Raw genomic sequence first — 25880 nt, forward strand, 5'->3', positions numbered from 1 at the left:
TATTTTTTCATATTACAATTAGTAGAGCAGCAATCTTGCACAAAGTTGCAGTACAACATGCAAAATGTAATTGCTTAATCAATCAATTTAAGCAAGGAGATACTTAGCTGAAACAAAACTGGACTTTCTATCAGTGGGTCTTTTGTATAGTCCAAGATTTGGGCTACAACCCTATCTGGGCATTTAAATTTATTACTTATGTGACCTAAATGGTCAAGTGGTTTTGCTTTAATAATAATGAACGTTCCTGTTTAAAAAAAAAAAAAAGGAGACCCACTTAATACAATGTTAACTCAGACTGTCAATCTGTCCTTGATTCACTTATCCTGAATTATAAGCTTAAATAAAATCCCTCTGGAGCTTTATAAGCATCTTGTGAAAAGGATCCTAAGCCAGAGGTAACATAATTCTTTTGGGTAGGATAGAGGGAAGAATTTGTAGAAAATAGCAAGAGATGCTCAAACTGTTCTGAAGAGTTTTAAATAGCTTTAAGGCCAATTTTTAGTAAAAACATCAACTGACACGGAAGGAGATTGTTCTTGTTGGCCTATATGCAGTTTAGGTTTTCAAGGATCTGTGTAGCATTCTTTGGGATTATCTCCCCAGAAGGGGAAGCCAATATAAATTTGTTTTAAGTTTATATTGCCTTTTTCTTGGTTTTATTCCAGTGAATAGCACTGAAATTTAAGAAAGACATCTTGAAAGACATTTTGAAACTTAAAAGACAGTTGCAGTTATGACCCACTTTTCTAAGCAATGACATTCAAAAATATAACTAATACTTTGTATTTTGGTCTCTTTATATAAATTCCTACCTAATCAGAGACTAAGTTATGGCTGACCTGAGGAAAACATTTTCTCTGCTCAATTTTTTTTCTGTTATCTTTGATGAGATGTTTTAAAATGTATTTCTTGAAAGAATTTCTTCAGAACAAATTTATAAAGCAATTGTCTTAATAGGGTGTGGATGCTAGCAGAATGGGAGTGTTAAGACTGGAGGTTGGAGGGAACTGGGAATATTCAGTTCAGCAGTTGAGAGACTACTCTCTCTGTTTGCCCTCCAGCATCCCTTCTATGTCTTGCTAGTGTTTTGGAATTCTGGGTATTTCATCTATTTCTATTATGACAGCCATATTCTCATTATTGTAAAACTGGAAGACAAGAACAATTAATATTTTACTATATTTCTAATATTTTATATGTGTATTTCAACATGGTCATGAAAATATTATATAGATGGTTTTGAATTTTGCCTTTTTTCACTTACATTAATAATATACACTTCCCCCAGATTATTATTAACTCTTTAAAAATGGGTCACATAATATTTTCTTATATATGCCAAACTAGTAACTATTTTGTTGTCATACTTCAAAATACATCACTAAATAATTATACTATTTAGCATAATTTATGGGGCTGAGGAATTAAATTCTCCATTTTCTAATGCTCCTAGATGTGTTTGTTCTATTAATAGATAACCCTGAGCTATGTTTCTTGAGGTATCAGAATTCTGCTTCTCCTTCATATAAACTCCTAGATATTCAGGAGTGCCTTGTGGTCAATGTGGGCAGGTGAACTACTGAAGAAAGACTATGGAGAACAAAGACATGCTGAAGAAGTGGGCATCTGAGCATTTCAGTGCCAGCAGCCTCTTCTAACACCGTTACAGAAAAATCCTATCGTGGTCTAATGTTGTTCCAAGCTGTGAGGAATTAAGATTCAGATTTCATTCTCTTTTTTCTGTGACTTCAGTAAAGACAGTCCTTTCTTGAAGAGGAAGATCGTTGCTGTATTCTGGATGCTCACGTGGACAGCTAGTTTGGAGGGGGAAGAGGGTATTAATTCAAGAATGGCAGTGCCAAAAGTGAAGATAAAAATGTGCTGCAAATTCAACAAGGAATTCCAGAACAATTTTGGCATACCTAATCACATGAACTTATTTTTTATTATTTGAAAATTTACTGTTTATGTTTTAAAATAGAAAAACAATTTGCTTAAATAGAAAGCAATGTTAGAACCCACATCAAAAGCAAACCTGAACAAATAAGTCTTTTAACAGCTTGAAACAAGTTAACTCTGATCTATTTTAGCAATTCCGTGGTTTCAAAATATATCCAATTATCATTTTAACTAATACTGTCTTTCTTAAAATGACCTCCCACTAGTTTACTTAGAGAATCTCATTTAAGTTTCATTGGACTATTTAATTTTGTTTGTGTTTCTTTTATATCTTATTAGTTTCTGTGAGTATAATTTTTCTTTTTGAATACCACTTTGGTCATATCCTATTCTCAACAGTAATGACAGTTGGAACAGCAACCAATTTTTAATTTTTTTTGATTGCTTGTTATGTCATGCACTGTGCAAGTGCTCTTCATATATTATTGCATAAAATATTCCTTTTTAGTCCTTTTATTGCTTAAATCTGAATTTTATCTTATAGGGTTTGAATACCTGATATTAATATGCCTCCTTGCTTCTTTTGTTGCATTTATCTGGTATATTAGCTTTTCTTCATTGACTTTCAACTTCTTATGTTATTCTAGTTTAAGTCTTTCATAAATAGCAAATATATAGCTGATTTTTTAAAACTTACTATGAAAATCTCACTTAATAAATGAACATAACTCATTCAAGTTTATTGTGCACTGATATATTTAGATTGAAAACGTGAAACATTAATCGCTCAGTCGTGTCTGACTCTTGGTGATCTCCTGGACTGTAGCCCACCAGGCTCCCCTGTCCATAGAATTTTCAAAGTAAGAATACTAGAGTGGGTAGCCATTCTCCTCTCCAGGGGATCTTAGATTGGTTCATGCCAAACTGTTTTCTGTTTTCTATTTACCTTGTTTTTTGTTTATTTTTCTGTCACTTTCCTCGCATTTGTGGACTAAGTTCTCTTTATTCTCTTAAGCTAACGCTTTAGAAGTTATGTAGCCTATATATGGCTAACATAATTTCTTTAACACACCTATTTACCCTTAAAGCTTCCTACTAACATTAAGAGTTATCCAAGACCTATATTCTCACTCCAAGCAAGTAAAGAATGTTGGCAGTATTTTAATTCCTTCTTTTTCTCTTCTTGTCAGTTTCCCTTTGTACCTTTCATATTGAGGTCATCTGGGCTTTAACTACAAACTTTGATTTAAATATTTTAATAATCAATTTTTTTTCAGTCTGAACTACAAGCTTTCCTTTTTTCCTTGCTCACTAGTCTTTCTTTAATCTATCATATTTTTCTTGGATTAACATCTATGGGTACATCTTCTGGTAATTCTTTCAGAGAGTGTTCAGGAGTAGTAAACTTTCTGAACCCTTTTGTCTGAAAAGCTTTTTATTTCTCTCCAATACTTGAATCATATTTGTCTGGAGGAGAACGTTATGTTCCAAATAGTCCTCTCTCAGAACACTAAGATAACTGCTTCATTTTTTTAAACTTATGCTTAGTGTTACCAAGGAAAGCACAATGAAACTCATCTAAAGATTTAAGATTTCCACTTTCAACTGTGTTCTAAAGTTTCTCCCTTATGGTCTAGGACCGGATATTTTTCCATCCATCTTGCTAAACATTTTCATTCATAGGAACTATGTCTCTTCTTTCTTCTTTTTTAAGTTTCGGGAACCTTTCTTCGATTTTTTTTTTTAATATTTCATTCCACATATTCCCTCTGACCCTTCCTCCTTTAGGAATTCCTATTATTTCTAATGTTATAAATGCTATTCTTCACCCTATACTTTATAGTATAGTATATACACTATACAATAATCCTAAGTTTTAGAAACACTTCAAAACTCAAATTTCCAGCTCATCAATTTGTTCTTTACCTATGCCTATGCTCATATTCAGGGGAAAAATCCATTAAATTTGTTTCAACAATCATACAGTTTCATTTTCCACATCTCTATTTTTTCCTCCATAAAAGCTGTTTTAATTTAACAAATACAGTATGCTTTCTTATCTCTCTGAGGACATTAACTATAATTCTCATAAAATCTCCATTTGTTTACTCTGCTACTTCTCTTTTCTCAGCTCGTAGCTGTCTAGTTTGATTAATTATTTTTATGGAGCGGATTTTCCTTAGATTTGATGATTCCAGATCATTTGCTCAGATTTGTATCCGCTATTCACCCTTAGTTTTGGTGTAAAAATGCCCACCAATGAGAGCAGATGTGTCCTTGGGTGGGCAGTACCATGGGGATCCTTGAGGTGTCCAGTCACCTGGCATCGCCCTGCTTCTCCAAGTGTTCACATTCACTGCTTGTTCCTAAGGGCAGAAGTGCCCACACAGAAGCTGAATGCAGTGAGACACTCACCTACTTGGCAGTCTCCACAGCAGGACATCAGAGCCCCATCTGATTCCTGTGTTCAGTACCTATACCTTTGTGTAGTGCCTCATTCAATATGTATTTTAAGTTATGGTTTTCTCCTTTAATCAGATCCTTTTCTTTTTTTTTCTCATTTTTTGTAACACTTCCTAATTCCTGGCTCAATTAGGGCACATTTTTTCTTTCAGAGTGTCATTACAGATTCATTTGCTCATTTTCTATAATTTCCAAGGATTTGGGGCAGTTATGGAAGACTAGAGTATGCTCTCTTGATTCAATAGTCTGATATTCAATTACTCAGCCATTAAAAAAAAAAAAGAAATAATTCCATATGCAGTAATATGGATGGACCTGAATCTAGAGATTATTATACTAAGTGAAGTAAGTCAGAGAGAGAAACACAAGTATCATATGATATTGTTTACATGTATAATATAAAAAAGTGATACAAATGAACTTATTTACAAAACAGAAATAGACTCACAGACATAGATAACAAACCTATGACTACCAAAGAAGAAAGGCTGGGAGAGATAAATCAGGAGTTAGAGATTAGCAGATACAAACTATTATATATAGAATAAACAGTAAGGTCCCACTGTATAGTACGGGGAACTATATTCAATATCTTGTAATAATCCTATAATGGAAAAGAATCTGAAAAAAGAATACTCATATACATATATATATCATATATATAGCACATATCTATCTATCTATGTGTATATATATCTTTTTGTGTGTGTGTGTGTATATATCTGAATCACATTGCTATATATCTGAACCTAACACAACATTGTAAATTAATTACACTTCAAAACACAGCTTAACATTCATTACATTGTGGAGGTTCTCTAACATGAATACGTCAGTGAAAGCAATAAAACAGATATTTTGAAAAGTTATCTGAATAGTTAAAAACATGCATGACAAATATACAAATTCAATATTCTAGTAATGTGTTTCTCTACAAAGTCCCCTCCCACCTGAAGACAGCTTCGGCTAGGTGAGATAATGTAGTTGCTAATTAAATGATGTGTTTATAAGGTTAAGCCAAAGTTCACAAAGGCTCACATAAATTATCAGTTTATCTATTAAAGTTTCTATCTTGCTGAAGTAGCAGATGTGCCTTCTCTAGGAAAAAGAAAATAAACTTTAAAATCCCACTTAAAATAAACCTATCTACATACAGCTTTGTGATGTGAAAGGCAAACAATTTTTGGGTCTTTGTGATCTGAGATCAAATAGTTTCATTAAAATGGTAAGGAAACAGGAATATTTGGAAACTGGGTTCCAAAAAAAGTCATAATGACTGTGGATACTTTTTCTTGCCTGAATTCATATGAAATGTTTTGAAGATATTATTAGAGAGGATTGCATATTCTTTTTTCTCTTTCATAATTCTTATGGGAGAAAAAACAGTTAAAAGAGATGAAAATATTATATCCATATTAATAATTTATTTTTTTTGTGTTATAAGAAAGTGACCTCAAAGTGTCAGAATTCAATCAATTCAATTGGTCACTCTTGAATACTGTGGGAATTTAACACCAACGTTTTATGTCTATTTCAGCAGTGAGCTTATGATGATAAATTGTCTGTGTGGGTGGTGATGGTTGAGGGGAAGAATGAGACAAATATTCAGTAAATCTGGCTCAAAGAAACACATCAAGAATTTCACTACCAAGATCCTAATCTGTTTTTCTTTGTCACTTCTTACCCTAGATAGAAATGCTTCACATTAATTTGATTGTGACAGGATATCTTCACTGGAGTTTTGATTTAAGAATTACTACAACAGCATTCTCTCCTAGATCAATAAGGCAGCATTTGGGAGTGAGTAGGTGTGGAGAAGGTATACACACATATACACATTCACATACAACATTACAGATTAAACCAGCAATCCATCACCATCCCAAAACAAAGAAAGTACTAGATTCTCTCATTATCTTTTTATATCTTTTTTTTATAACATAAGGCCAACATGGATAACTGATTCACCAGATAAGAGTACAAATGAAGTAGTTCTGAGAGGGGGCAGTGTGGTCTGACATCCTTGGGGAAAAGCTACAACAAAGCTAAGGTGTGGTTGCTAGAATAGTTAAGTTGCTCTCAGAATTTAGGTGAATTGTGTTCCAATTACAGTGACACAGGTGCTTTTGTCAAGCACATTATTCTATGTTATTGGAACAGAAATCTGCTTACAACATCACGGCTTGAAAGTACCAGCCTCTTAACTGTGACCAAAACCTGATATATCTTAGCACTGAGAATTGGCCAAAGAAACCGTCTGAGTCACCAAGTGAATGGAATTTGGTCTGACATTCCTGTGTCTGTGTTTAGCTCTTTTTTCAAGCATAAATACTTTTATTTCTTTTGTTTGTTTTGGGAGATGAAAGTTTTGGTTTCACCACAAATTCTCATATCATTGGTGCTCTGAGATAACAGAATGTCCGATCTGTTAACTGGAATATATTTTTTGCCAGTTATTTTTCTGGATTAGTACATTAATTTTCTAAAGTATGTTTGGTTTCTTTTAATATAAAATCTGTTCCTTTCTAAGCTTAATTCCTAAAGGGTTTTTCTGTGTGTTTGAACTAAGTTTCCACTAATGTTAGTAGTGGAGAGCTGTGTAGACCATTAGTCGATATAGTAAAGCATTCTTTTGTTCTTCTATAGATGACCTTTGACAATAAAACAAGCTAAAACAAAGAAGAGGACATTCTGGGAGAGGAAATATGTGGATATGAAGGCCATACATAAAAATAAATTTTATCTCTTCTCCAAAGAATAAGAAGACATTAGAACTTTGAGGAAAGAGATACATAGCTAACTAGCTAGCCAGTTAACTAGATAAACTGGTAGGAAAGGGTTTGCATGTCAGCATGTTACCACTGGAGACTTGTGTTTCTCTCTGCTTTAGTAGGAAGGAGGCTGGGTATCTGGATACTACTGGGGCATCACCTGAGTTCCCAGGGGATATAGGTCTCACTGAAAAAGAATAACCTGTCACTGCTGCATGGATAGTACAAACTTGGAGAGGTGAAGGAGTGGAGGTCAATGAGTCTTTGGTGCTTGAAAATTTGGGACCCTCTCATAGACAGTCAAGCTCCATTGTCAGGAAAGGGATCTGAACTGGTCTTTTATATCAGAAGTCAGAAAGAGCTGATGTGCTGGTGATGGGTCTTTTATCTCCAGAAAGTGGGTAAAGAAGACTTGGGTGCATGGTCAAAATTCTAGATCCCATCAATAGTCTATAAGGGGAGTGGAATGAGCCCTGTTTGTGTAAGGAAAGCAGCCAGCCTCCTGGGGAGATCCTGGACACAAGAAAGAGAAACAATGGTCGCTGGTCCCTCAAACAGACACCAGAGCCATACTGGACATGAAACTTCAAGGGTGATAAGAACCTCAGAGGAGAAGGACTTTGTGGACTTAAGGGCCTGAGCATTACTACTAGGATTGGAGAGGGCAATGGTGCCCCCTGGGGCAGGGGTGGGGTCCCTCAAGGCGTCAGTTTTCTTCAGAGGCTTCTCACAGGCTGGATTTCCCTGAGGTAGGAAGAGCAGGGCTGCATGTCCTAGCAGAACTCTCGCTTGCAACAGTGAGAGATCCTGATGTGGCAGCAGAAAGTCAAGCAGCAGCAGCTCAGGCTGCTGATCGGATTTCCCTCTTATCGGGTTCAAACGCAGTTTCTGGGCAGTGCATAGGAAGTGGGGAACCCAAATCCATGGCGGCGCTCTGGTCCCTCAGGCACTTAGGTCCCATCCAGTTTTGATTGAATTTGTTGAGATCAGAGATATGTAAATACCTCAAATGTTGTATTCTTGAAAAGTTTCTGATAGTTAACAGTTAAGTCATTGCTATTTCATAATCATTATGAAACTATACTTTATGTTAACTTCATTCGCCTTCATCATGGTTTCAGAAAACATGCACTAAACAGTAAGAACCTGGTGTTCTGATTACAAGTGTATATGTACTGAAAAAAAGAAAAAAAAGGCCAGGTGAGAACCAGAAAATTTCTAGAATTCCGACACACACTATCTTATGAATTTTGATTCTCTGAACCTGTTAATTTTTCTCAATTTGAACTTCTGAAAGTGTCATTCAATTAACAGAAATATCTTAGGGACACTGGACCCAGAAGAAGGCACACAGTTTAGAAAAGCAAGAAAATACTGCCACCAAACCATCCTCATTGTTTCAACTTCAGGGTCATATCCTTCCTTTAAAAATCTCTAAATGGTAAATTTTACCCCCCAAACAACTAATTGTTATAGATCTATAGAACTAATTGTTATAGATCAAAACAATATTCCACTAAAAATTGGTAACAGCATCCGTAAATCTCAGATCCCAGGGAGACAACTGAAAGTCTCAATATAAAAGTAGTGGAAAGATTTTATATGCTATACACATTGAAAGAAAAAAAACTTTTCCTGGTAAAAGCTGCATAAACAAAGATGAGATATAAATATTCAACTGAAGTTAAAAGATATTTGCAATCTCAAATTTTTAGTATGCATAAAATAATTGATTGCTTAATAAAGAATGTTTAATATAAGTGTACCCCTTTGGCTTGTCCATGATAAGACTCTCCAGTATTGACTTAAGTATGCTTTTGCTATTTAACAAAATGCATTTAAAATATGTCCAGTGGAATAAATGTAAGTGCTATACACAGCATGGGAGATAACAATTACTTACCCTGTAGGTTGGCTCTCAAATTCTTCTGACCACTGCTCTTGAATATCCTCTGTAGAAAGATCTACATCCCGGGTGGTGGCAAAATTGAACTCGCTGCCTTCATTTCCATGGAAATAAATGGAGTTCCCATCTGACTGACAGCTATGCTGTAGATAAAAAGAGAGCATGGGGTGTCCATTGAATTGGTTTTGTGGCTGTATCTGTCTTGTTCATGTATAATTAGAGTTTTTAGAAGTCACTATATTATTCCCTCTACCATGGACTCTGAAATCAAAAGAGCTTGTTACCTCTTTTTCTTTTTTTTGGTCTTATTTAATTCAGTTACAATTTCTTTCTATCTTATTAAGTTATCACAAAAAGAGGAGTCAAGAGACCATTTGAGCTTTGCCACCTCAGCCTTCAGTGTGAAACAAGAATATTTTAATTGAAATAATTTCCCATCTTTACCACAGTCCTTGTTGTGGGAATTAAGTGTGATAATGACTTGTCATATATTTTCAATACTGTGGTTATGGACTTAAATCACACTGACCTTTTCAATATTCCATATATTTCTGGCTTGCCATTCAAGCCTTTCACAATTTGTCTCTAAATGGGATATGAGCAGAATAGCTTGCTAATCAAAACATGGAATAGAGAAAAGGTCAAAGTAATCCCTGATATGATGGTATACTCTCAGCCAGCTTTTGAGTAAAAGTTTCTGACCAGATCTAGGAAGTACATGATGTCCCCGATGAGGAGCCTGTAAACAACAAACTTTGTCATTCTCCAAAAGAACACCAGGCTTACAGAAAATAAAGATAAATAATTTCTTGCAAATCCTTTTTTTTAATGTGCTTTTTTTCCCCCCAACTTCAAGTAAAGAATCAAAGGCAAAATCCAACTATAGAGCTGGGTAAACTGAGTACTTAACTTTTAAAAATATGATAAGTTTTTGCATTAATCATTTTCTGGTAATGTCACACATAGAGATATGTTAATAAATAAAAGATCAAACATTCTTTCAAGTTTTATATACTCTTAAAATAAAATAGAAATGAAGGAAAATAATTGGACACAGAATTTCAGTTAGATCCTGTGACTGTAGGTTCTGTAGGGCAAGGATCATATTCCTGTATTCCAGGTCTTAGCATAATGCTTGGCATATGGCAGTAATTAAAAAATATTTGTTGAATAATTTAATAAATGAATAAATTCTGATATGGTTATGTCTTTCAGGTAATTCACTAATTTTTATGGAAAACTCACAAGGTAGGGAGCATCAAGGAAGTCAGTGGAGAGAAGAGGTTTATAATTGATAAGAATAATAACCTAATCTTTGCTCTAAAAAAATTGCAGCCTAGTTGAGGTATATCAAAGGCAGCATATGGAAAGTCCTAACAAGTGAAAGAAGGCAGCAGTCACTGTGTCCAGGGCTGGTCTAAATGAGCAGGCTTCATGGAAGAGCAGGTCTTCAATTGGCTTTAAAGGATGGATAAAAATCCAAGTTGGATGACAAATATGAATGAATGACAGGTGATAAGTAGGCATAATTTTGAAAATTAGATTGGAGCCTGACTGTAGAGGATCTTAAATGATATTCTGAGATCACTGCTATATTCCATTGGTGGTGATGTTCTAAAACAGAGCAGTAATATGTGCAAAGAAGTACTTTATGACAATTAAACTGATGGTGGAAGATAAAATCAATGGGGAGGGAAATCAGACTACTATAATGAAAGAGTAAAAAAGCTTCCATAAGTTTCCAGACATTCATGAGAGTTGGACCACATGATCTTGGGGGAGTCATTTCACAGCACTGACATAAGGCATACACACTATGCCTCTCATCAGCTTGAAAGTGAAAGTGTTAGTTGATCAGTCTTATCTGATTCTTTGCAATCCCCTGGACTATAGCCCACAGGTTCCTCTGTCCATGGAATTCTCCAGGCAAGAATACTGGAGTGGGTAGCCATTCCCTTCTCCAGGGGATCTTCCTAATCCAGGGATCAAACCCATGTCTCCCATATTGCAGGTATATTTCTTACCATCTGAGCCACCAGGGAAGCCCCCAGGTTAGATAATGCTATACTGTGTGGCAGGCTTCACCTGCTTGAAGATCATCTTCACAATGAGTACACATTATTCATGGATGCTACACTGAGCTCATGATATGCAATCCTTAATCCACACACATTGATCAAAACTAGGATTTAGTTTATTTAACAATCAAATGAAACTGTCAAGCAATGACAAACCCAAAGATCCTCTACTACTATGTACTCTATAAGGATAATGGAATGCCAACTAAAATAACAAAGATTACCTTCCTAATAATAAAGCCACCAAGCTCTAAATAGTGGTTTTTACAATTATCTTCTCATTCTGGGATCCTGAGCAACTGCAGTTCAGTTCAGCTCAGTCACTTATTTGGGTCCGACTGTTTGTGGTCTATATTCATTTGGAATTAATATGACTTTTTTACACCGATGCAAATAATATTAGGTCATTGTCCAAGTAAGAGGCAACCATGAAAAATCTATACACATGAAAATGGAATAATCTCATGTTACAATTTAGAAGAATATATTTGTATAATGAAAAGAGTGATTTGCTTAACATAAAATCTTGGTCATTTCTGACTAAACGTCAATTTAATTATTTCCATTTTGATTTTGTTTACCTCAGAACTGTTTGTTAATATTTAAGACTCAGTGTTACACATAATTATGCTTTGCTACTCTTCCAAGATTTATTTATTAACATATTTGATGCATATTTTAATTTAGCTGCTGCTGCTAAGTCGCTTCAGTCGTGTCCGACTCTGTGTGACCCCATAGACGTAAGCCCACCAGGCTCCCCCGTCCCTGGGATTCTCCAGGCAAGAACACTGGAGTGGGTTGCCATTTCCTTCTCCAATGCATGAAAGTGAAAAGTGAAAGTGAAGTCGCTCAGTCATGTCCAACTCTTAGCTACCCCATGGACTGCAGCCCACCAGGCTCCTCTGTCCATGGGATTTTCCAGGCAAGAGTACTGGAGTGGGGTGCCATTGCCTTCTCCTAATTTAGTTGAGATGGAAAATTTATGTAAAGAAACATCATTATGAAACTGAATACCATATTGTTAAACTCATTTTACAAACTTAAGTAGGTATTTTTAAAAAACTGAGGTATATTTTAAAGGATCTTTTTGTTAGGTATTTGGCTGTTACCAAACACATTTGGTGGTTTAGTAGACCATTTGTGATAATACAACTGTTATAAATTAGCTTTCAAAAAATATGTTTTTTATATTTCATAATTTTGTATCTTTGTGAGATTATGGGTGTTCACTAAATTCACTGTGATGATCATTTCACGATGTATGTAGTCAAATAATTATGCTGTACACCTTAAACTTCTATAATGTTATATATCAATATCTCAATAAAACTGGAAGGAAAAATTAGCTGTCCATATACCTTTATACCCTGTATGGGTAGAGGTGCTTGAACTTCCCCCTAGAACCCAATTCAATTAATTGAGCTGAGGAGATTAAGGTTACTTAAAAAAAACCCAAATACTGGAAACTAAAAGCATTCCTGACATGGAATGAAAACTCAGTTACTGTCCATCTTCAAAGAGTTTGGGGATCAGAATCAGAGGGCATGTTCCTTGTTGATGTTTGACAGAAAAGAACAAAATTCTGTAAAGCAATTATCCTTCAATTAAAAAATGAATAAATTTAAAAAAGAAGGCATGTTCTGATGCATTTTCTCTACTGAATGGCTACATGGTTCTGCACAACTCATTTAACCCATCTAGGCCTTAGTTTCTTAGGCTGTAGACTGGGGCCACTAATATCTATATCCTAGAAACACTGTAAGAAGCACAAATTATATGTGGAAGTGGTTTTTTGGAAATCTCTAAGTGCTACAAAATAACTGTTATTTTATTTCTGAACATGCTATTTTCCAAAAATAAGCTATTATATTCCCTTAGCAGTATATACCCGTAGCAGTAGGTTATAGAGAAATAGAACATTTAAATCTATTTTGAACTGTGTTTCTCATTGTAAGTCATTAAAATTCTTCAGAACAACTTAAAACCTTTAATAAAATATAAAAGAATACACTGCACAATACAATATGGCAAAATATTACAATCCTTCATTAATTTTCAGAATATACTGAATCATGAATTAGAACTTTAAAGCTCTCCAAATGTTGGCAGCTTACCAAACATTTCCCTTTAGGAAAACTTAATGATGCAAGGTGTCTGCTGCCACTTTTCTTACAGATGAACTTTCATTGTATAACATACATGTGTTTATGTTAAAAATCCAAACAAAATGTGAATTTAAAGAATGAAAAAAATTTTAGGAAATTACTCAGTGATTTTAATACCCAGTTGTTCTTGCTTTGCATCTATTCAAATTCATGTTATTTACATGCAATGACAATTAAAATCTGAACAACTTCATAAAACAGTTAAATTTCTAACTCTGTGAGATATATGAGCTCTTGATACAATAAAAACAAGAATATTTTGGAATTTAGGACAATTTTATATTGAGTATGGTAAAAATATAGCAGGTTTTCTTGAACAAATGATTTCAAATAACATGCGACTTTCTGAGTCTCAACTTTTGAATAACTTATAGTGAGTATCAAATAATTCAGAATTTATTTTGAGTAAAATAAAGATATAAATTATGCAGATGGTTCTATATATTCCTTTCTATCCTTAGCCCTCTTAATTACATAATGATGTTAAATATTATTTTTACTTCATTTCATTATTTTAGCATTGACCAACGACATATTCTTTATACTTCCAAGTACTAGGAAAGCTCCAGTTTTTAAAAATCCCTAATATATCATCCTTATTTGTTTCCATCTATCAACCAAAAATATTTCTCTACTTTGCTGTTACATGGATTTCCTTTACTTGAAAAGCAGAACACACTGTAACTAAGTGACATGAATTTGCCATTCAGAAAAACATCAACAGGAAACATCAGTGCAAATTCCTCAATATAACAAGTCTTTGGCCACAATTCAGGATAGCATTTTCCTAAGGTTGCTCTCTATACTCTGCTGAAAATGTTAATGACTTCACCTCTGTACTTGTAAAAAAAAGTACTTGCAATCACCTCCACCATAGTTTAATTAGGTTTTCATCAAAGATGAATACTGAGGCACCTCTTAATATTATCTCCCTGGGGTCTAATGGCCCTGATGATTCTTTCAGGTATCTGTAGCCTTACAATTTATTTTTGACGATATCCTTTTAGTTGGAGTGAGTATACTGGGCATCTGGGCAATGCCAGCTTGCAGAGAGCTGGTGGCAGATGGAGTGAAATCTGCCCGGTGTGCCTTCCCCTCCACATGAGCAGAGAGCCATCCATTTCCTCCATTAAGGAGTTGTCACTCAGCCCACCCAGCTGGAAGACCATTTTTGATAGCCAAGCTGGCTGGTGGCAGACAATTCAGATACAAAGTGCACTTTAAAAGGAAGCTAAAACATCATTTGTAGGAAAATTGAAAATGCATGGCTTCCACCACAGCCAATTTTTTAATGACTGTAATATTTTAAGTGATTATTTTTGCCACTTCAGATTGCTCCTTAGAGAGGAGAGGTTTTTTAATTAAAATCTAGGCAACGCAAACAGATGAGATATGAGGAGCAGAGGAAAGAGAAATAAGATGAATAAAATTAATTAAAATGGCATTGTTGGCAGAGCCATAAATTAGCCACTGTCTGGTTGGAAACAAAATACGCTGGTATAAAAGTTTCTGGATTAAAGTGAGATGTGTGACTAAGTGACCAGAAATGGACTGACTTACAGCATTACATATCATTGTGTTTACTAAGCCTCTCACCATGTTGTAGCTATTATCATATAGAGATACATATTTCCTACATCTTGGTTCAATGGTCTTTAAAGGTATAGACTTTCATGCTTATAAAGAAAAAAACAAAATAGGAAGAGGGATTTCTTTCATGAGGCAAAATGAATTTCTTTCATTTTGCACACATTCAATTTCTAGGTAATTTAATACCAGTTAAAAAACTGATAACTTGGCTATAAACACAGTCCAGGTGCAGGAGGGCTGAAGTGCATTTTCTCTAGTCAACACAATAGATTCAACCACAGTGAGCAAATTTTAGGAAGTTCAAAGAGTCTTTTTTTTTTTTTTTTCCTCATTATTTTCTGGATTCATTAAGCTTGAACCACTTTGTACTACGATTCATAAAGGTTCAATTTATGGTATATTTTGTGACAAGTGTGTAATTATTTGGCAATAGTTATGACAATTCTAAAACAGCCATAGTGACATATTTGAATTGGAGTAATGAGAGAAAGAATAACAATGAGAAATTCCACAGAGCAGTTGTTAACCTTGTCTGTAGAGATCAATATGACTTTCACAGTGTCTGAGGTTTTCAGTCTTGCCTCCTCAAATTAAGGCGCAGAACACCAGACACAACATGGGAGGCTGCAAGATACTGAGAGACAAAAGGGCTGGGACTTTATTATACAATGTCGCTGGCTTTGAAAATCAAAGCTGTTTGACCTTGGAGAAGTCACTTAGCTCTAGAAGCCTCTTTATTTTCATCTGTGAAATGGGGGCAATTGTGAGGATTAACTGAGATAGTGCAAGTAACATGCTTATTCCAAAGACTGCTAAATCTTAGGAAATCAGTAAATGTTAATTCCCTTTCTTTTTTCATCCCCTATCTTCATTCATTTAACAAACTTTACCTTAATGAGTACCACTATGCAAATAATTGAGCTCTGTGCTGTGCTAAGTACAAAGATGATGGGACATGTTACTAGGTTTTGTATGTTCATATAGAATAAAATAAATTTCACATTGAATATTGTATTAACATGTAATAATTAGTGATTAAATGTGTCAGCTTCAGATCATAAACAAACAAGAAAAGGGAGGCTCTGGGGATTTGTTTGAATGGTTATTTTTAGTAGAATTTATTGACATTATTTGTTTCTGTGTTATTGCCACTCTTGTCATGGTGATTTGGCTCAATTCCATGTTTCACTAATGCTATTCCACATTAATTACTGTACAAATAGGCCTCATTGGGGGGAAATTGTGAAAAACACACTACTTACATTTAACCCTTCATCCCCAAAGTACTCTTATTAGTTTAACAAATTATATTCTGGCTCATTTTACAATATCATGTACCCACCTCTTGGGGGAAACATGACAATAAGAGCAATGCAATCCAAAATGAAGAACATCCCAAGCAAAGCGAATTTAGAGAGACAGCATGCAATTAACCAAGCTGGAATCTAGCCAGAAAATCGTAGTTAACATTCCGATTCTTAATAGAAAAAGACATGAGAACATGGTCTAGCCACAAGTCTTACTGAGCTCAGGTTTATCCTCATTAGAAAGCCAGTACTCAAATCCCTCAAGTCACAGACCAGATAGTTTCCAGTACAGCAATTTGCAAAGCATATTTCTGGAAAGCATATCTGATTTCCTCCTGTTTGTCCTTACAGTCTAAAAAAAGAAAATCGTTGAATGGACTTTTGAAACCTTTTTCTGGGGTGCCCAACTCATAGAAGACAAGTTAGGCATTATAGCAGGCAGATATTGCTCTGCCAGAGGACTATATTCCCAAAACACACATTTAGAAATAAATTCTGCTTTGAATGTAATCATCCCTTTCACCATTTGTCTTTGACTTTTTTCACTAGCCTCAACTTGTGTTAAGACTTTACATTTTCAGACAAATCAGTTTACATTTTTTCCATAATTTGGATGTTACAACCTTTGTTCTCCATTAATTATTCAACAATTTGTGATAATAGTATTAGACACGTGACAGCAGAAGCCCAGAATGAAAGCTCCAGTTCTTACTCAGGACTGGAGATCTGCCTAGTGTCCACTGGGATAATGAATTTGGCAAATGCATAATGTACAAGAGCTATAAGAAAATTAATAGACTCTCTTTTCTGACTTAATGTTTCTCCTTAATGGGTTGTTGATTTACCTAATTCACCTAATGGCTCCTCATTAGGGCCTTTGGTGTTTGTTAAACTAGGAAAATTGACATTATTATTGGATATTTATCAACAGTAAATGGAAGAGAGAGGAAGCAATCTAACTGGAAGTAGAAATAAAAGATTAAGATATGGCCCTTCTAAATTCTGTATACTTAGTTACTCCCAATCCTTGACATACATCTGCAAAATTTAATAAATTACTTTTTAGGAAAAATTATTTTAAATACATTTGATCACAGCCTATTCTAAAGGACAAACCTTCACAACAGAAACTGTGACATTTAATGTTGATTTACTTCTCAACACAAGTTGACATAAATGTGCAAAAGGAGTAATCTGGCATTCTTTGCTATCCATACAATGAACTAGGATAATAAATAGAAAAAGATTAGCAGGTGCAGGCACAGCAATCAGAATGGGAAGATTTCTTAAAAATAAAAAATACACGGAACAGCACCTATCTCCTAGTGATCTGTATTTAATCTGTGGGTCAATTCCAGAGTTGACAGAAGCCAGTGATTTATGCCTTTGCAAGCTGAGGGTAACCAGGCTAGCTGAGCAGATATAAACATTTATTAACAGTGACTGAGCAAAGCATGTACTCTCTCTCCCACTCAGATATCAAGGAGTTGTGGATGTTTCATGCTTTCAAAATACAAATTTTGGCTGCCACCAAAGATGGGAGTGAATAAACAAAATGAAGTAGCTGCTTGACCAATATTTACCTCCATGGCATACTTATCTATTTGGAAATTTTGCTTCACTGGGTACTATTAAAGGATAGAAAAAACAGAAAAAAACAAAAACCAAAATATCTCCTCATACCTCTTTCCAAATCATTTGTTCCTGGGTTCTTCTGAGTACTTTCCTGACCTTTGCAGGTCTTTTCTTTAACAGTGAGTTATAGAAAGCAGGTAGCTGCAACAGCTCCAGGCTGACCCTTTAAAATGTTACATTTAGCACTTTTCTTTGAACTTGAAATTAAGGACATTTTCCGATTGCAGTATGTGTGTTTGAGGAGTTGGGAAGAGATAACTTTGATGGATAGGTCTGGATGTTTCAAGAATGACTAAGGAAACCTGAGCACTAAGTTCTCAGGCTCTTTATAGACATGCAATGTCTCCTGTAGATACAAAATTTAGATCAAAAGGCTTTCCTCATAGTGCTGGCAACTACAGATGATTCATGAAATGCCACCATTACTATGGCTTCTATTACTACTTATCATAATTATGGTTGTTATTATTATTGGTGGCTCAGATGGCAAAGCGTCTGCCTACAATGCGGGAGACCCGGGTTCGATCCCTGGGTGGGGAAGATCCTCTGGAGAAGGAAATGGCAACCCACTCCAGTATTCTTGCCTGGAAAATCCCTTGGGAGAAGCCTGGTAGGCTACAGTCCATGGGGTCGCAAAAAGTCGGACACGACTGAGCGACTTTACTTCTATCCATGCTACTCAGTGGAGATGGGGATCAGAATCCTACCCAAGGTGGAAAACTGGTTCTTGATTCTATATGTTTGAAATGGAAGGGGCTGAAAAAAAAATCAACCATTTCTCTTAAACTTTGATGACAAAACCAATACTATTCTCAAAGAGTCAGAGCACCAGAAGTTGCCCTTAGATTAATTATTCTCCCATTTCAGGCAGGAAGAATGTGCCTTCCACTATTAAATGTGGCAAAACACCCACAGCCATCTTATAGTGAGAGGTGCTGCAGGGAATGGCAGCCGTGGCAGGGGTAGCCGGTTCCAGCCAACGGCAGACTGACAGTATATCCTGTATCTTCAGAACAGAAACAACTGACACAAGAAAGTCTTGATTAGTCTAGAAATCATATACAAAGGTATAAAAAAAGAAAGGATGCAATTGTCTATAAAAGAAGGAAATACTATTACAACCAGTCATTAAGACAGGTGATTCAACATCAAGTGAGTTGAGACTCCTTGCCTTTCTGAGTCCACGGCTGGCTTACTGCGGAGATTGCTAATGAGGGTGGTGCTCTGGGGAGCTTTCTGACTTCCAGGACTAGATTTATAGGCATTAGAGCCCCTCCTATTTGGTTGTGAACAGAGGGCTGCTTAGAGATTCATGGGAAATAATAAAATCATGATGGTAATTAGAAACACTCTAAGAATGTGTTGCCCCTTTTCTTCCACATGGGCAAGCTCTCTGGAAAAACACTGGAAGCTAAGTCAGACAAGGCCATGAACTTGCAAAGAGAATGGAGGAGAAACACAGATGGCTGCCTAGGAAGAAAATATTAATTCTGTAACCTCTTACAGTCCTCTTTAGCTTACCAATCCAAATAAAAAAGCACAACAAACATAAGGTCGGGTTCTACATTAAAAGCTGATACTGTTAGACACCTACTTCATATCAGTTACTAAAGAGCCAACAGATGGTAATGGCCTTCTACCAACCCAGGACAGATTTAAACTGGTGACCTATAATTGCAGTTCTCCAGATCACATAACTCCTTAATTACTCTATTTGGTCTTCTATCATTCTGCCCTACTTGAGATAAACAAGCACAGGCTCAGATAAAATGGATTAAATACTATTACCAAAGAAATGGGAAACAAATATAAAGAAGATAAGGAAAAATAAGTACTATGAATGCTAGTGACTCATTTTTATCTTTCTATTTGACCTGTCACCTTTAAACTCTATTTTCACAACATCAACATCCCCACTACTATTACTTCATTTTATGAACAGCACTTAAAAATCATTTGTTAATAATGAAAACTACTATTAATTTTTTAATTATGTGAATGTCATTTCAACTTAATTCGAACGGAAACTGGTTCTTAGTTTGACTGCCAAAAGTTACACCTATGCGAAATACTTGTGTCCAACCTAATCCATTTACTTCATTTTAATTCTGATATCATCTTAATGACATACATGGATGACATAATTTGTGAATTCTGTATTTTTCTATCCTATTCTTCCTTCTGCCCTCCTAATTGGGGTTGTCAGCTCAATCCTTTGCCTTCTACTTATTTTTCCTTTATATTCACTATCCTGCGGAGCTTATTTGTACTCAAAATTTTCAATGAAGAAGACACGTACTTATTAAGACCTTTCTATATGCCAGGCACTGTTCTAAGGTTTACATGTATCTTCTTATTTAATTATCACAACAGGAGATGGATACTACTATCATCCCTATTAAAGGTGAGGATACTGAGAAACCAAGAGGTTAAATAACTTGCCCAAGACCATACGGCTAGTAAATGGTGAAACCAAGATTTGAACCCTGTTAAGCTCATTTGCTTAACAGTTTTGCTATATCCAATCCCCTTCACAATATTTTTGCCCTCATGTCATCTTTGAATATACAATTTATTTTCTTTCTTCACAAACTAGATCTTGGTATTTTTTCAGCTTTTCATTTGTTCAACTAGCACAATGTATCATGTGCCAAACACTGGGGATTCAAAAATAGCAGAAACAGTTCCTAAGCTTAAGAAGCTAACATGCTAACTAGGGAGACAAACATAACTACAAAGAAACATTGTAAATGCTCTCATAGATGTATATATATATGCTGTAACAGAATGCTGAAATAAGGTGCCAATAAAACAGGTGCTACTCCTCCTTCCGAAGTGAAATAATGGACCAAATGTAAGGACCTAACAAAAGAGGTGGTAAAATGACTTAGCCACTTCCCTAAATTGAGAATGAGTGAGTCTGAAGCTGAAGTTCGTTGGCAGCTGGAAAGCAGAGAGATGACTCCTTTCCAGAGGGTTGTTGGTGAACTGTGAGTCACATCCCTGACCTTTCAGGGGTGGAAGGTATCATCCACTTGCCTCAAGCCTGGGGCTCAGGAGTTCGAGGCCGTCCCGTGGAAGGGATTCTGTAAGGGCTCAGACTAACAACTGGGGCTGCCTGGCAGGTGGCTGGGTAACAAGACGGCTGCATTTTGAAGTAACTAGCTTCTTTTCTCCCAGTGATGGATTCAAAGTGAATGTTCACCATAGACTAGGATTGGACCCATGCGCACAAAAGGCAATCTGGTCTGTCTAAGATCCTGCCCCCAAGGGCTTCCTGGAGGGGCAAAGAGCCCTCAGCAGAAAGAAGGTGAAGTCATGAGTCAGAGTCCCAGTGGGAAGTAGTGGAAGTAGACATAACCTGAGAGATATACATTGGGGAGCTACAGGCGAGAAATCCCCAATTCTGGTGAAAAGTGGTGACATATCCAAAGAGCTTAGTGATGGATCCAAGAGAAATCCAGCTTCGATCACTTGGCAGATTATGAGATCAATAATTCCCACTCACAACAATAACTGCCTCTCACTTCTTCTCCTTCCTCCTGACCCAGCCCTGGATGATTCAAAGGTTAAAATTAATGACTTAGTGGAGGAGGGGGAAGGAGTTGACCTCTATCTCTTTTCTACTCAGCAGACCTCAGCTGGAGGAAAGGAGATGCTGTGGGTGAAGTTTGGAGTTTGCATTATTATGGTGAACCACGTGGTATTTGTTATTGAACTGAGACTAACTACTACAGTGATTGATTGCATTTTTGGTCTATCAGTAGTCTTTGGACTTGACTTAGTTTTTGTGCAAAAAGGATACAGACTTAAAAAAGCTGTCTTGAGTGAATATGAATGGTCACTAGTGAAGAAGAAGGAACCTGTATTTTGTAGACAGTCTTTAACCTCAAGTCCTGCTTATTCAACCTCATGGTTATAGCAGCACAGGGAGGAGGCAGACATTAACTATCCACAAAACTTCATCCAGAAAAGGACATTTGAACTGGGCCCTTAAGGATGCTTGGGAATGACTAGGCATAGAAAAAAGAAAGGTGGAAAAGCACGTCTAAATGAGTGGGAGTGTGAAATTCCATTTTATTTGTGATGCTGGAGGACAGGAGATAAGGATGAAACTTAGGCTGGACATAGACTGGAAACAGCCTTGAATTACATGCTAGGGAGTTTGGCTTGTCCCCTCAAGGCCTACATAGGAAGCCATCAAAGGTCTTGAGTACGGAGGAAGCATGATATAATTTCTATTAAGGAATGATGGTGTCATCTTTTGTCAGCGGCATCCTTTTGTATGATTCTTGACTCCAACATCCTCATCACAGGAAGTCTGATACCATGAGACTGTTGATTTCAATTCCCCTGTTCTCACTCTATTTCATCTTCTCTATAGGTTACTGAAAATGCTTCCTACCTCCCTAAGGAAAATATCTTAATACTCCTATCTCCTTAACTTCACTTTAGGTCAGCAGTGATGGACCAGTAAATATGATTGTGAAAATAAAACCAGCTGTTATAGACTGGAAGACAAGGAAGCAACCTGTGCTTGGTCTGAACTTAATAGATTTTAATGTATGAAAATCATTCATCCAGGACCTCCCCGGTGGTGCAGTGGATAAGAATTCACTTGCCAATGCAGGAGACACAGGTTCAGTCCCTGGTCCAGGAAGACTCTACATGCCGCAGAGCAACAGGGACAGTGTGCCACCACTACTGAAGCCCGAGTGCCCTAGAGCCCACACGCCCCAACTACTGAGCCCACGTGCGACAAATACTGAAGCCCGCTCACCTGGAGCTTATGCTCTGCAACAAGAGAAGCCACTGCAATGAGAAGCCCACATGGCTCAATGAAGAGTAGCCCCTGCTTGCCACAACTAGAGAAGGCCCATGTGCAGCAAAGAAGACCCAGTGCAGCCAAAACTTAGAAAAAAAAAAAATCAGTCATCCAGAGAAAAGAAAATATAGTACAAATGGAATAAAGCTAGATCAAGATAAAAAAATATGAGAAATACAAGAATCTTCAGCCTACTGCCAGAGAGTGATGGGGATAAAAACAGGCAGATAAATTAACAAATAGATGTTGGGGAGAAACATAAGACCATTTAAGTTTATATTTACTACTTGTGAGAGCACAGTTATCAGGCAGCTGAGAGCAAGAGTTCTGAAGTCAGATTCCTGTATTTGAATCCTGGCTCCGCCACTGGTACGAACAGCATTCTGGACAAGTTACTCAACACCCCCACGTCCACTTTCATCTTTTTATAGGTTCATAAAGATCAACTCTATGAGATTATATACATAATCCCACACACACATCTGGAATAACAAGTCCCCAGAATAATACATGGACAATAAAAAGTAGCTGTTACTACTTAACCAAAGAGTATCCTATCTGTGCTTGGACGTTTTTCCTTGTATAAATTCTACTCTGTAATGAAGCACAAGGAAGCACTCAGTTGAGGTTACATTCAATCTCTGATTTAGTTAAGATGTAAACATCTTGGAGACTTTTAATGAGTATTATTTAGAAAAGACAACATATAGTCTGAACAAACAAACATTACTCTCAACACTAAAAAGTCCAAAATAAAGCAATGTTCAAAACACGTCTGATGACCAATAGGAACATTGAGATATGTTTTCTAATTGGTTGTACTCTGTTTTCATCTCAGAGGCCACCCACCAAAGGAAAATATTTGATGGAGAAATTGCATACAGTTTAAATAAACAATTTTTATTTCTAGAACTCCAAATCACTTGGCAAAGGCAGTTTTTCATGCTAGAGGTTTGAGTCAAAATGCAAAAGGTTCATATAAATGAGCTAAAATGACAATCTTAGATTTTATCATTGCACTTATTTAAAATTTTAAAAAGAAACACTAGAGAAAATCTTCTGTGTGACAGCCAAAGACCCTGGTACAAACCATTACTACAATGATTTTTTCTTAATAGGCAACTAGGCAAGTAGGTAACTAGGCAAGTCTCACATGTGTGATTAGTAAGCTTAGGAGGAAGATGAGAGACCACAAAGCAAAAGTATACTCCACACCAAATTGTAATTTAAGTAACCATTACTACAAAGCAAACCCATACTTCATATACTTTTAACATGTGTGGTACCAAACTACAATGCATTAAGAAACCAAAAAGTGAATTAAACTAGTATAATGATGGCTTATAAAAAAGGCACAAAAAGTACATATACTATATAGTAAAGGGAACTGAGATCAAATAATTACCAAATGATCATCACGGGAAAAGAACGTGAATCCCAGGCCCTGAGGTCTCCATGTGTTTCCTGGGTTTACATATCTTGCCAATGGTGAACAGTGACAACAAAAATCCTTCTCTTAATCAAGTAGTAGTGGGATATGATACGGGCTACCCTTACAAAGGTTCTTTTCCACACTCCTATGAAAGGCATCCATGACTCTTTAAAGGATCCAAAGGAACCAAAGTTTTAGAGTCTTTGTCAGAACAAATCTCCATAAGGTTTACTGGGTGTTTTCTCATGCTGAGCAAAGATGCTGTCTGTTCCTAATGCTAGTCAGTATCTAGAGTATGATTTGCTAAGCACCAACTTAACTGTATCATGTGTATTGGAAGGCAGAGTCTTAACCACTGAACCACCAGGGAAGTACTGTAAATAATTTGCAACCCATAAATCATTAAAAGGAGATGAGTGTCTTAGATATCTATATTCTGCTTGTGACTTCTGTGATCTTACCCCCCATGCAGCACAGAGGTCCTTTTTTTTTGTAACAGCGAGTCACAATTTTAAAAACTCTCCAATCTGCATCTGTACTTAATTTTTTTCATACTTGAAATTTGAGAGAGTCCAGTTGAAGGTCAACTTACTCCACACACTCTCTGGGCAGGCAAGCCAGTGATTTTAATTCTCATTTAAAAGTGAGCTTTTAAGACTTTAAGGTTTCATCACTGGTCATATCTTCAGACTTTATCACAAGTTTCAACTCAGAATTTATTAGACAACCATTTCAAACACTGTCTAAGGCCTCTGCTTTGTGCTATCATCTTCTAGCCTTTATGTGTGTGATTTATGATTCTAGAAACACTATCTTCCCATCTGGCCAATTTGAAATGACCCGTCAGTCTATTCCTATTCTCTTGTATAGCCTTCCTAATTGCTCAAGTCTGGATCTGACACTGTATATTGTTATTTCTATAACACCTTAAACTTTCCCAGCAAATCAACAATTATGCTGTTTTGCACATGCACATTGCTATAGGTAACCTTCCACTAAACTGACAGACAACAAAAGGAAAAGACATATCTGCCTTTTGTGGTTATATTCTCCAGATTCAGCCCAGTATATGCCATCATGGGTTCTCAAAAATACTTGTTCAAAGGATGAACAAATGAATGATTTCCCATTCTTACAGGGGAGGGTAAAGTGATATTACATATTCTTTTAATAGTGGTTTTCATAAAATACTTCATGACCCCATGGACTATACAGTCCATGGAATTCTTCAGACCAGAATACTGGAGTGGGTAGCCTTTCCCTTCTCCAGGGGATCTTCCCAACCCAGGGATCAAACCCAAGTCTCCCACATTGCACGTGAATTCTTTACCAGTTGAGCCACAAAGGAAGCCCAACTGAGAAACTTTCACTTAGTAAAATACTTTAGTAAAATAGTGGTTTAGTACAATTTGGTTTATTGCGCTTTAGGTTTTAGAGGAGAAGAGAAGGAGTGAAAGAGAGATCAAACCTTCACTGTAGCTCCCGGGAAGAAAAGCCAGTTGCCCGTGTCTACTGGATCCAGATTATCTTCTAAAACAACTTGTCTGTGAGCTGAGTTGATGACGAGGATGTTATCTAAGGCCCAGCAGGCTTCATACACTTCACCTACTTGTAGATTTTCCTGCTTCCACTGAAACTGGACGTTCTCCCCTTTGGCGTCTTCAGGAAGGTAGAGGATGTGGATGATGGTACTGACATTGGAAGGGGCTCTGGAGAGATGAGAATTGTTGCCACAATAAAGTTCAACAGGGTCCACTTTATCTTTCCTATAGATCCATTTTGTTTCTTAATTAAGATTGTGGTTTT

The 25880-nt window shown here is 36.3% G+C and overlaps 1 protein-coding gene across 4 annotated transcripts in view; it reads right to left on the bottom strand.

Moving 5' to 3' along the window:
* RELN (reelin) overlaps nucleotides 1-25880 on the bottom strand; it is a 527544-nt gene that overhangs the window by 203390 nt on the left and 298274 nt on the right. For all 4 annotated transcript variants that reach the window (XM_043872741.1, XM_043872740.1, XM_043872739.1 and 1 more), the window contains 2 exons: nucleotides 25543-25783; nucleotides 9040-9185 (listed from right to left, as the gene is read on the bottom strand). In XM_043872741.1, the coding sequence (XP_043728676.1) occupies nucleotides 9040-9185; nucleotides 25543-25783 (387 nt within the window). The remainder of the gene's footprint in view (nucleotides 1-9039; nucleotides 9186-25542; nucleotides 25784-25880) is intronic.

The sequence above is a fragment of the Cervus elaphus genome, chromosome 18 (assembly GCF_910594005.1).
Source record: "Cervus elaphus chromosome 18, mCerEla1.1, whole genome shotgun sequence".
Classification (NCBI taxonomy): Eukaryota; Metazoa; Chordata; class Mammalia; order Artiodactyla; family Cervidae; genus Cervus; species Cervus elaphus.